Source organism: Sminthopsis crassicaudata, chromosome 2, assembly GCF_048593235.1.
Source record: "Sminthopsis crassicaudata isolate SCR6 chromosome 2, ASM4859323v1, whole genome shotgun sequence".
Classification (NCBI taxonomy): domain Eukaryota; kingdom Metazoa; phylum Chordata; class Mammalia; order Dasyuromorphia; family Dasyuridae; genus Sminthopsis; species Sminthopsis crassicaudata.
The window spans coordinates 491,894,567-491,907,182 of record NC_133618.1 but is presented as its reverse complement, the minus strand read 5'-3'; the positions used below and the strand labels follow the sequence as shown (position 1 = coordinate 491,907,182).

Below are 12,616 nucleotides of genomic sequence, written 5' to 3'. Positions count from 1 at the left end.
TTCCCAGTCTAGTGCTCTATGTACTGTGCCATCTCTCTGCACATATTACAGTTTTGGACAGATTTTAATTAAGAAGTTTTTCCTGACATAAAGCCTAAATGAGTTTTTTGCAACTTCTATTCATTGCTTCTGATTTTACCTTCCTGCACAATTTCCAAACCTCTTTTATCTGACAATAATTCACATTCTTTTACATGGATGACATCTTACCCTTTCCCCTCCCATCTTATGTTTCGTAGTATTTTCAAAAAAATATTTGTCATGCATTTAAATGCCTTCACCATTTTTGTCTATACTCTTCTCAGTGCCCTTTAATTCACCAATATTCTTTGGAATGTAAAATATCCCTAGAGGAGCAAAACACTTAGTATGGTACCTATCTATTGAAGAAGTAAAGTGGGACTATTATCTTCCTATTCCTTCAGTCCTCTCTTAATGCAAATGAAGATTGTTAGTTTTTGTTTTTGTTTTTGTTTTTCCCTCTACATTCTACTATTGACTCATATTGGCTTTGTAAAATGTCTCCAGATTTTTCTTTCAGAAAAATTGCTAACTACATCTTCCCTATATTTTATTTATGGAATTTATTTTTGAATTCAAGTGTAAGATATAACATTTATTCCCACTAGATGTGACTTCCTCAGATTCACCCCAATGCTCTTTTAAGATATTTTTTTAATCCTAACTCTCATTCAGCTTATTAGCTTGCCCTTTTAACTTTGGGGGATGTGCAAATTTGATATTCATATATGTTCTCATCAAAAATCAGTGATAAAAAACTTAAATAGCATAAACCCAGTTATTAGAGTAGGTTTCCAGATTGTTTCCAATAATTGTTTGCAGGGACTCAGACTCTCTCAATGCCATTCTTCACTACCAAAGACCTGAGAATTTTATTCAGCTCCCATCAGTAATACCTTCCTACATTTCTGACTATGCAACAATTTTTTTGATATTTTAATTTACTGAACTGAAACCATTTTCAATAAAGCCAAATGCAATTGATTCATAAGTAACCAATTCATTGGTGAGATTAAAACAATGTCTATAAGTGTCTTTGCAATTCAGTCACTCACAGTAAAATTTCAGGTCCTTTCCCCCCCAGACTTTAACAGAGCATAAGGAGATTATGTCCCTCCTCTATCAAGTATAGAGAAAGGACATACAAATGAATTTATTTTGTTTTGTGGGGGAAATACAGCTATAGTACTATTTTCTTTCTTTCAGGATTATGTGTTCATACCTACAGTTAAGGATGGAGTATTTTGGCCCAAAAGTCCTGAAGAACTCTTGGCTGAAAAGCAATTTGCTGACATTCAGGTCATGATGGGAATCACCAATGATGAATTTGGCTTCCTTTTACCAAATGTAAGAGCACTATATTTCTCCTGGAATTTTGTGTTCATCTCTTTTTCTCTCTAGGACCAGAAATTCCCCATTGGTTAATCTGAGAAAAGGCTTCACTCAGTATGCTGGATGCGCCTCTACTGCTGATTCTGAGTTAACAACCTATACTTCTGTTGCCTAACACAAAACACCATTTCTAAGGATTCACTTTAGGCAATTGTTAAGTTGTCTGGGTGAAGTTTGTGTCTAGCTCTTTCCCACTCAAAGAATCTTAGTACATTGGAGCTTTAAGGCACAGAGTCCAAATCTCTCATTTCATAGATGAAAAAAAAACTAATTTCCATAAAATGCAAGAGATTGCTTTGTCAGTATAAGGATTAGAGTCCATTTTTTTCCACATTTTGTGTTGTGCCCCATGATCCATAAGATATATAACATCCTTGTTTTCACTTGGGATTCCTTCCTATTAAAATTGAAAAGGTTTTGCATGAAGTCCTGGGCTTGATCCTTTCTGTCTTCTTCAATGTGGAAATAATATAATACTGCTGGAAGAGCAGTAAGCTGCAGATATGAATTCTAATTCTGATTCTGTTACTAGTTTGCATGGGACCTTCTGTAAATCACTTGATACCCTTCTTTGAATTATAGCCTCCTTATCTGTGAAATGAATTGGTTGGACTGGATCAAGGAGCTATTTAACTCTAAATCCTATGATGAATTAAGTCACTTGAATACAAATAGTAATTATTCTTGTGTAAATTCAAAGTTACCTCTAAGAGGGGCATCTATTTTTCTAAAAGTTAACATCATAATAAACTAGGGAAATATGGTTCTAGTATCAGTTAAGCTCCCTTCAGACTTCCTTACTATGTCAGTAGTAGCTAGAAACTTCTCATTGATCAACCTTCTGGGCACTGTGAGATTCCCCATTCTGTCTTTTCAAAAGATATGAGAAAATGCTTTACTCATCTTTTTACTTAAGTGGTTTTCTGGAATATTTAGAGAACTATTTTAATTTATTAAACTAACCTTACTACCCTACTCATCAGAGAAGTTTCCTTCCAATTTGATGATAAAATCATCTTCCTCATTTGTGTTACATAATTTCTTTTATTTTACATCAATGCTTTTTGTAAAACTTGGTTCTTTTTTTTCAGGCATTAGGATATCCTCTGTCAGAGAATGGATTGGACCAAGAAACAGCATCAACACTGTTATGGGATTCACATCCACTTGTTGTAAGGAAATTTAGAGATTTAAAATATAAGATTTGGGAGGCAAGTTAAAGCATAGATAGCCAAAGTTAGATAAAAAAGCTTAGAACACTGAATATTAAAACTCAAGAGAACCCAATGCTCATCTTGCTCAAAGCCCTCATTTGGGAATGGGGAAAGCTGTGGCACAGAGAAGGGATGCAGTTTCTCAAAGGTCACACATACCCAATCTATTGCAATTTCCATTGATTTATTATTCTTTCCATTTCAGGGCAGACCCCAAGTACTCAAAGAACAAAGTAATTTAAATGGTCTTTGTGTTAGAAAACAGAAACCTTTGAGTTTTGTTTTGTATTTTTAAAGCAAAATTTAACAAATGAATATTCTAGATCATAAGTGTCACAAAACAAAATGTTTTAAGCAATAATCTTCAAAAAACTAAATTGATTACCCATACAGATTGTTCAGGGTACCAAAAAAAGTGGTATGATATGTAAAGTAAAATCAGTGAGACAATACATGTATTCAATACATTATATCTTCTATAACTGATACCTTACTCATTTTGGAAGTAATTTTGCCCACTTTGGATGCAGTGGAATAACATATTGTTTACACCTGCTTTAGGCACTTATCCAAATATACTTTATGTTATACTTTTTTGTTATTGTTTTAACTCCCTCTTTTAAGTGGGCAAGATTGGGGTAGAACTTGACCTGTAATTTTATTGGAAATTTCTGATGAGAAAAATTGTTTTGCTAATTCTGATTGGCAACTTCTCAGCAACTTATTGTTTTAGAGAAGTCTTTAGCATAAAAATACTAAGAAACTTATCCAGAATCACATAGTATGTTTCCAGAAACAAAATTGACCCCAAGTCCAACTCCCTATCTGCCATATCATGCAGTAAGAAATCTGTCTTTGTCATCTCTCTTTTCTGCTAAATATCTAGCACAGGAACCAAACACAAAATAGTAGTCCTTAAAATAGGCATCTTACTTCTAATGTCAGTAATGTATTCCACAAAAACAAGATTTTAGAAGAGACTACATTTTAAGTTAATACAATAGAAAATGTTATAAACAGGTTATTGGCTTGAATAATTTATAGTAGGATTTCATATTATGAAGAGACTTTTTATAATGTATTCACAGGGTTGTGAAAGATATAAGTTGGAGTAACTTTAAGTAAGACATCACATCTATTGAAAGATGAATTGAAAGATGGGTGGAAATGAATGAATGTGACTATTTTTTCACTCCTTGCTTCATTGACTATTTTAGGAGATCCCTCAAAACCTCGTAGCTGTGATAACTCAGGAGTATCTTGGAGTGACAGATGATCCTGTCGAAAAGAAGTCTTTTTCTGGACATGCTAGGAGACTTGACAATTGGAATCCCAACTGTGATTTTGGCTCAGAATTTTCAGGGGTAAATTTCTGAGGACTATGAGATGGGGAGATGGTGATACAGCATGGTATATGTCTCACAACTTTTAGTCAAAGATATTAGCTTACTCCATAGCTTCTTGGGACAGACCCTACCCAGATGCTTTGTAGACATTTGCCTATATAATGAAAATATTTCTGGAATTTGAAGACCTGAATTCCAATTCTCAATTTAATATTTCCTTGATGGAAAGGACATGAAGTTTCTTATGTTGATTGTGAAAGAGGAGCATCGCTGAATTTAGATTAGGGGCATTTGTCATCTGGGGAGGAGCAGCACTTTGGAGAGTACCCCAAACATAATTATGATTGCTAAATATTGACTATATGATACATAGTTATTCCTTCCATATTGAAATGTTCTTATCCTAGTTTCAATGTGACAGGGATTGGCATAAGAAAATTGATGGAAAATTTGTGGGGAGTTATGTAGAAGCTGCAGATGACACACAATTGCCATCAGAAGACAGAAGTTTAGAAACTCAGAAATGCAAAAAATACAAGCTTATTATTATATAATATCAATCTAAATTTTATAAGGTACTATGAACCCCAAATAAAATAAAAAGAAGAAATTTAGACTTTTCTATTACAAAGGAAGAGCAACAATTTTTATGTGGATTTTCTAAATTGCAGCAGCATCATGTTCCTAACTCCCATGATATCGAAGGGATAATGGCTTAAGATTTTATAACTAGTAGGACTCATTTAATTGAGTCCTTTTTTTTTTTAACATTTTAAGAAGCTGAGAGTTAAGGGGAAGACTACATAACCTTTCCAACATTATACCTATGTGTAAAAAACTAAATCAGCTTCCCTTATCAAAGTGGCTAGATGATTGTGTTTGTATGATACCAATGGGATTTTAATAGGATATAAAAGTCTAAATAAGACTCTATGCTCATAGTGAAATCTAAACTTTTATATGAGTAAGGCAGGACTCTGGTTTTTAATGAACATCTCTGGGCTAAATAACAACTTTTGACATAACTTCCTTTATTCAATGTGGGCCATTATAATTCATGCTTCCGTTGACACCTTTAGTTGTATCATATCCCCTGCTTTTCAATCACTTAAAATGATTAAATATGATAGAGAACAAGCCTTTTATTTTTTAAATTTCCCAAAGAGAGTCAGAAGTTCTAAATCTGATAAAACATTCTAGAATTTTTCTCTACTTTCTTTTCTTTCAGATTCAGGTGTACCTACCTACCTATATGAATTTCAGCATGAGGCCAGTATTTGGGGAAATATAAAACCAGCAACAGTCAAGGCAGACCATGGGGATGATCTCTTTTTTATGTTCGGTTCTCCATTTTTAAAAGGTAATAGATCTTTATTTTCTACATAAACTTTATAAAAATGTTACCTAATCTCCTTTTCTAAAAAAAATAACTATTAGTCCTTATGTGCATTTAATCCCTTTACATAACCAAAGTACCTTCCTATCTCTTATCTCATTTGGTATTTACAACACCCCTGTGAAGTAGAAAGGGTGATTTATTATTTTCAAATTGTAGATGAGAAAATGAAGGTCAGAGAGTGAACTGGCTTGTTAGAACTGGAACTTGAACAAACATCTCTGATTCTTCACCAAAAGTCTTTAAGCAGAGACTAGACCACCACTTGTTAGGAATGGAGACAGCATTAAGGTTCTGGGAAGGTTGAATTAGAAGATATCTGAAGTCCCTTCTGGATCCGAGATTCTCTGATTTTGAGCAGTGGTTCAACTCTTTTCCAGGAGTCTGATTTCCTTTAATTATTGCCATAGCTTAGAAAATACTCATAATGAAGATAGGAGAGCAGAGTCTCCTTGAAAGTAAGAGTGCCCATTAGTGCACTTGAAGTTCAGTCTATGGCCAGGTGGCTTCAGCTTTGTTCATTTTTTTTTTTTCTTTCTTTCTTTCTTTCTTTTTTTTTTTTTCCCTAAGGGAATTAGGGTTTAGTGACTAGCCCAGGGTCACACAGCCAGTGTTAAATGTCTGAGGTCAGATTTGAGCTCAGGTCCTCCTGACTTCAAGGCTAGTGCTCTATCCACTGCATCACCTACCTGCCCTACCTTTGTTCATTTTAAAGCTTTGACCTCTATACTTATCTCCAATTTTCTCTCTGCCTTGTTCTAACTGGCTACATGGGACTCCTTAGGGATCCCTAAGCATTACCCACTAAGAAAAAGTACCTGAATCCATTCTTTTTATGAATTTACTTTTCTATTGTCAGTACCATGAATAGCATTTAGGTAAAATGTTAACACTATAGCTGCCCAGGTTTGACTGAAACTTAGTATAATAGTAAAAACAATGTATCTGAAGTCTAAGAATTCGCTTTCAAATCTTAGTTCTGTTACTTATATGATATTGGCAGGCCATGCCACCTCCTCTTTCGTTCTCAGGTTCTCAGCTGGTAAAGGGAATGGGCTCAATTAGATGAGTTCTCCAAGCTGTTAAAGCTCATACATTATATAATTTGTAAATCATGGTTAAGATTAAGTTGATGTTATGTTACTACTGAGCTTATATCCAAAGACATATTAAGAAGGGAAAGGGACCTGTATGTACAAAAATGTTTGTGGCAGGCCTCTTTGTAGGGACCCAAAACTGGAAACTGGGTGGATGCCCATCAATTGGAGAATGGCGGAATAAATTGTGGAATATTATTATTCTGTAAGACCAACAGGATGATTTCAGAAAGGCCTGGGGTGACTTATATGAACTGATGCTGAGTGAAATGAGCAGAATCAGGAGATCATTATACTCTTCAACAACAATACTGTATGAGGATCAGTTCTGATGGTCATGGCTCTCTTCAACAAGAGGATCCAAATCAGGTCCAATTGATCAGTAATGAACAGAACCAGTTACACCCAGTGAAAGAACATTGGGAAATGAGTGTGGACCATAACATATGATTTCCACTTTTTCTGTTATTGTTTGCTTACATTTTTGTTTTTCTTCTCAGATTATTTTTACCTCCTTTCTAAATCTGATTTTTCTTGTGCAGCAAGATAACTGTATAAATATGTATACATATATTGTATTTAACATATGCTTTAACATATTTAACATGTATGAAACTACCTGCCATCTAGGGAAGGAAGTGGAGGGAAGGAGGGGAAATTTGAAATAGAAGTTTTTGCAAGGGTCAATTTTGAAAAAATTACCCATATGTTTTGTCAATAAAAATCTATAATTAAAAAAATCTAGACTGAAAAAAAAGATTAGGTTGCTGCCCAAAAAGAGCACGCAAAATAGAAATAACATATAAAAGAGAGATCCAGAAGTTTGAGAGGAGGAGAGAGTGTCCAAGAGGGAGTGAGATATAAAAGCAAAGAACATAGAATGGGCACTGAAGAGAACTTTGCAATTTTGCTCATTTACAGTTTATATTCACATTGTAATATCTATATTCTTATTTTCAGATGGTTTCTCAGAAGAAGAGAAGCAATTTAGCAGGAGGATGATGAAATATTGGGCCAACTTTGCTAGGAATGGGTGAGAGTCATAACATAAAAAAGAGAAACAGTTAACAAACAATTTTTATTGATAGTTTTAGTTTTTATATGCCTTATTATTTTTTTTAAAATTAACCAACTTAGGAACTACATCTCAAATTAGATAAGGAAATTCTAACTTATGGAACCCTCCCTTGTTTTGCAAAATAAGAAGGGAGGATACATTCTCATATCTCTTCTTTGAATCCAAGCTTGGCCATTAAAAATGTCACAGCATTCATTTTTGTGAATCATTACCATATTTTATTTACATTTTGCATTCATTGTATTTTTTTCAAGGTTCTACATATTTCTGTCTACCTCTCATATTCCTTATTTCTTATAGCTCAATACTCTCATTACATCCATCTAGCACAACATATTTAGCTATTCTTCAATTCATGTTTATCCACCATTCATTTCTTTTTGCTACTACAACCTTTGCTGCTTTAGTGTTACTATAAACATTTCTGTACTTTTTGGATCTTTATTTTTCTCATTAACCTACTTGAGGTAAATGACTAGCAATGGGCTTTTGGGTGATATAGAATATCAACATTTTGGTCACTTTATTTGTGTAATTCCAAATTGTTTTCCATAATGGTTAGAGCAACCCATATTATGTTAGTTTGTCTATCCTTCTGCAAACTCTCTCACATTGACAAATTTTCCCTTTTGTGATATTTGTCAATTTTATAGGTTAGCAATTCATCAGAATTTCTTGGATTTGTATTTCTTTTATTATAAATGATTTATAATTCTTTCATCTGATTGTTTATATTTTGCATCCTTTTTTGATCAACAATTCATATTCTTTGAATACTTATATGTCAGATAATACTTTTAATCTAATGTAATTGTCCTAGATCCTGCTGCATCAAACACTTAGATATATTTTGATAAAGAAAAAAATTATTTCCATATATTTGTGTTATGTTCTCTCATAAATGCACATGACATTTAAATGGAGAATCAGCCCAAATTTAGAATTTGATGGTAGAAAATTAGGGAAATATTTGGTCAAGGCTAATCATTATATCAGTATTGTTAGGCTTTAAATGTAATTTCTGTTATTTGAAGTCTTCATAAGTTTTCCACACTATGCACTGAATCTCTGCTGGATATATTGCTGAATTGGGATTCCAAAGTGAACTATTCCCTGCTGAATAATTCTTGATTGCCCATGCTAAGTTCTCTCTTGAATCTATAGATAGTTCTTTTTCTTCCTCTTAGAGGTATTTCCACATGAGTGATTGTCTCCCTGAATCTGCTTACATCTGGAGGTTGTTTTTATTTGCTACCTCCATTGGGCCTCAAACTCTTTTCAAGTAACTCTACAACTCTTATATTGGTTTCTACTTCTGAGCAAGTAGAGCTCCTATTAAGTACCATGTCCAAAGGAGGAAGGAGGGAGAAATCTCTTTCTGTCTCTAGTCACACCTCCTAAGGGTTAGAGTCTCTCTAGAGGACTGCATTTAGTCCCTTACGTTTAAATGGCCCTAAATATATTGCTTCCAAAAAAGATTGCTTCTTCCAACTCAAAGACTGATATTCACCCTTTGGAAAGGTATCACCAGGTTGTTCCCATTTTATTAAATGTCCTGAAGTTGTCAACTGTGATTACATCTTCTTGAGTTATCTGAAGTGGAGATTAGAGAAAAAGCCAGCTCCCTTTCCACTATCCCACTGCATCAAATAGGGAATTTTTAACCAAATAATTGGGGTTCTTGAATTTATCAAATATTGAGCTACTGGGTTTATTTGTTTATAATTCTTCTTTACCTAGTCTATTTCACTGATTTAGTTTTTGGTTTTTAATCAATACAAATAGTTTTGATAATATTACTTTATTGTATTATATGAAGTCAAAGTGCTGTGGGAAGGGGAAACTAAATAATGCCCAAATGCTAGAAAAATGTTATCTGCATATTTAGTGGATTGTCCAATTCTTCCTCCCTTTTAGCACTACAACCACTAGTAATTAAATGATCATTTCTGAAAAACATTTGTTACATTTCCAGAAACCCCAATGGTGGAAGTTTGCTGACGTGGCCTCAGTATGAGATAGATGAAAAATACCTGCAAATGAAGATTGACTCCAAAATAGCTGAAAAGCTGAAGGACAAGGAAGTGGAATTTTACACTAAGCTGTGGGAAAAGAAATAATAGTAAATGATGAATAGTAAAAAGATCATAATTAGATATTGTCTAGATAAGTCAATTACCTATCCTTCAAAAGAAACTCAGTGTATCTGGAAGAAAAAAACATTTTTGCTTTAATATGGGTGTCTAGATCAGGTAGTAGGGCAGCTTCTCAACAAAAAGATGGAAGGGTAAAATGTAAACAGCCATATGTTAACCCCATGGGTATGAGGGTGTGGGGCCCTGCACTTTGACACCTGGTAATGAGAAATCCAGAGTCAGTAATATTTTCTTCTTTCAATGAATATAGTTGGCTTGTGTTCTATTAAATGAAATCTTTTGTGATTTTTGTTACTTATACCAGAGTTTTAGTCTTTTGTTTGGGGAAAAAAATCAACCTTTGAAATCCACACTTTTAGCTCTTGCATTTGAGTTACATAACAGTTTTTCTCTGTAATATTTCCTGTTTGGGCCATGGTACAAAATGTGATTCCCAAGTATTACATCCAAGAAACATTTTTTTCCCATATGTGACTCTGCTCATCCAAAAGAGCAGGAAATCCCATTTGCTTACAATCTAAATGAAATCTTCAGAGGCCATGTAATAACTCTTACACTCCCTTCTCCACCTCTTCCTCCTCTTCCTCCTCCTCCTCTTCTCCTCCTCCTCCTCCTCCTCTTCCTCCTCCTCCTCCTCCTCTCCTCCTCCTCCTCCTCCTCTTCTTCTTCTTCTTCTTCTTCTTCTTCTTCTTCTTCTTCTTCTTCTTCTTCTTCTTCTTCTTCTTCTTCTTCTTCTTCTTCTTCTTCTTCTTCTTCTTCTTCTTCTTGTTCGTCATCATCTTCTTCTTGTTCCTCTTCTTGTTCTTGTTCTTCTTCATCTTCTTTCTTGTTCTTCATCTTCATGTCCTTCATCTGCTTTGTCTTTGTCTTCTTCATCTTCTTTTTTGTCTTTGTCTTCTCATTCTTCTCCTGCTTCTTCTTCTACTCCTCCTTCTTCTTTTCTCCCTCTTCCTCCTGTCTTTTTTCGTAATTTTTCTTTATGCTTTCTGCATATATTCTTCTTCCTGTGCTTATGGAGAGCAAAGAAAAAAAATTCTGGCTGGGCTAAAGTATAAAAGAAAGAACATGATAATCCAGCTAGGAAGACAGTTTAGGGCCAGGTTGTTGGGTTTTTTATTTAAATAATATTTTATTGATCCAAATACCTGCAATGATAGCTTTCAACATTTACTTTTGCAAAACTTTGTGTTCCAAATTTTTCTCCTTTTTTCCCTGCTTCTTCATCTCCAGGACATCAAGCAAAGTGATAAAGGTTAAACATGTATAATTCTTCAAAACATATTTCCATATTTGTCATTCTGTGTAAGATCTATTCAGATCACAAAGAAAAAAAAACACAAGAAAGAACAAAAAATAACAAGCAAACAAACAATAACAAAAAGATGAAAAGTTGACAAAAAAGGAATCCTTGAATGTGGGGAGATTAAGTGATAGTAAGACAAATTAAGGATCATAATTAAAGTAGAAGAATTAGTTGGAATAGGAAATAATAGATAAACACAAACACCAAAAAAAAAAGAAGTAGAAATTACTAGGAAAAAAAGGTACAGCTAGTAACTATTGATATTAGATAAATTCAAACTTAAAGATTCAATCAAGAAAGAAATCTACATTATCTGTCAGCCATATTAATACTGTTTTAGCTGCATGTTTAAATATGGATAAATTCATATGTGTGTATAAGTATATATGTGTGTGTAGATGTCTATGTGTGTATATATGTGTATGTGTTTATGTAATTCTATGGGTCTGTGCATGACTATGAATGTGCATGTAAGTACATATGCATTCATATATACATGTATGTATATATGTGTGTATATGTGTGTACACATACATCTATATATGTATCTATAACTATATCTGTGCTTAACTATACACTGCTTCAGGGAGGTGGTGAGAGTGAAAGGTAAAAAAAAATAAAGTAAAAAAAGTCTGCAGCACAGAACAACCTATATGGAAGCAAAGAAAAATGGACACTCATGAATATAATTTCTTCTAGTATTATATATATCTTTCTTGAAATGGTAACTTATTTTAATGTATTTTTAATCCTCTCTGAAGTTCTCCTGGGCACATTTTATCAATGTTCTGTTTTGTTTGGTTATTTTATTTTTCTGTATTTTTTTCTATTGGATTTTTTCTTATTTAATGAAATAAGTGGAATAAAAAAAAAGAAAAAAAAAGTAAAAAGTCACTCTCAAAATAATAGTTATCTTAGGCCAAGGGAATAGAAAGATATAGGTTAGCACTCTCTTGTATACTTTTGCCCCCAGGAGGCTATTTCCAGTTCTTATATATGTGTCTATGCTGTCCTTCCCCTAGTCCTAGTCCTATTCTGCAGTATTCTGACTTGTTTTCTGAACAGGAAAAACTCAACAGAAATTCTCAATAGACTAAGATGGTCTGTCATTTGACTTTTATAGGCCTTCCAGAAAATATAAATCCCCTGACAAGAGTCCATTTTCCTGAGTCCTAACACATCAATTACTTTCAGGGCATTCATATTCACTGAACACATGACAATATTAAAAAGAATTTTCTTCTTTCTTTTTCTAGTATTTTTCTTATTTTGCATTTAAGTTTTAAATAAATAAATACATGAAAAAAAAAGAAACAATAAGAATTTTCACTATGTTCATGAAGAGGCCATTTTATGTCTCCAGACAAATATGCTCTGCAAATTATCAAACTGACCTGATCAACCCTCTTGAAATGGAGAGGAGGTAACAGGCAGTGAAAACAAGTAACTAAACTCTGAAACTAGAAGCAAAGACTAGTAAAGAATTTCAGTGTTTCAACAGAGAGGGACTGTCTAATAGGCCTAATGTGGACATTAGGAACCAAGAGGGTTAAGGAACATTAAACAAAATGCTAAATGTCATGGTAAGGCTCACAGGTATTGTAATGATATAA

General features: G+C 33.6%; 1 protein-coding gene across 1 annotated transcript in view; it reads left to right on the top strand.

Annotated features, from left to right (window-relative positions):
* LOC141552938 (liver carboxylesterase 1-like) overlaps positions 1-9,994 on the top strand; it is a 41,562-nt gene extending 31,568 nt beyond the window's left edge. Inside the window, 7 exon segments of the mRNA XM_074284842.1 lie at positions 1,228-1,368; positions 2,505-2,585; positions 3,845-3,918; positions 3,920-3,988; positions 5,200-5,333; positions 7,427-7,499; positions 9,520-9,994. Of these exon segments, the coding sequence (XP_074140943.1) occupies positions 1,228-1,368; positions 2,505-2,585; positions 3,845-3,918; positions 3,920-3,988; positions 5,200-5,333; positions 7,427-7,499; positions 9,520-9,664 (717 nt within the window). The 3' untranslated portion in view covers positions 9,665-9,994.
* Positions 9,995-12,616: the final 2,622 nt, after the last annotated feature.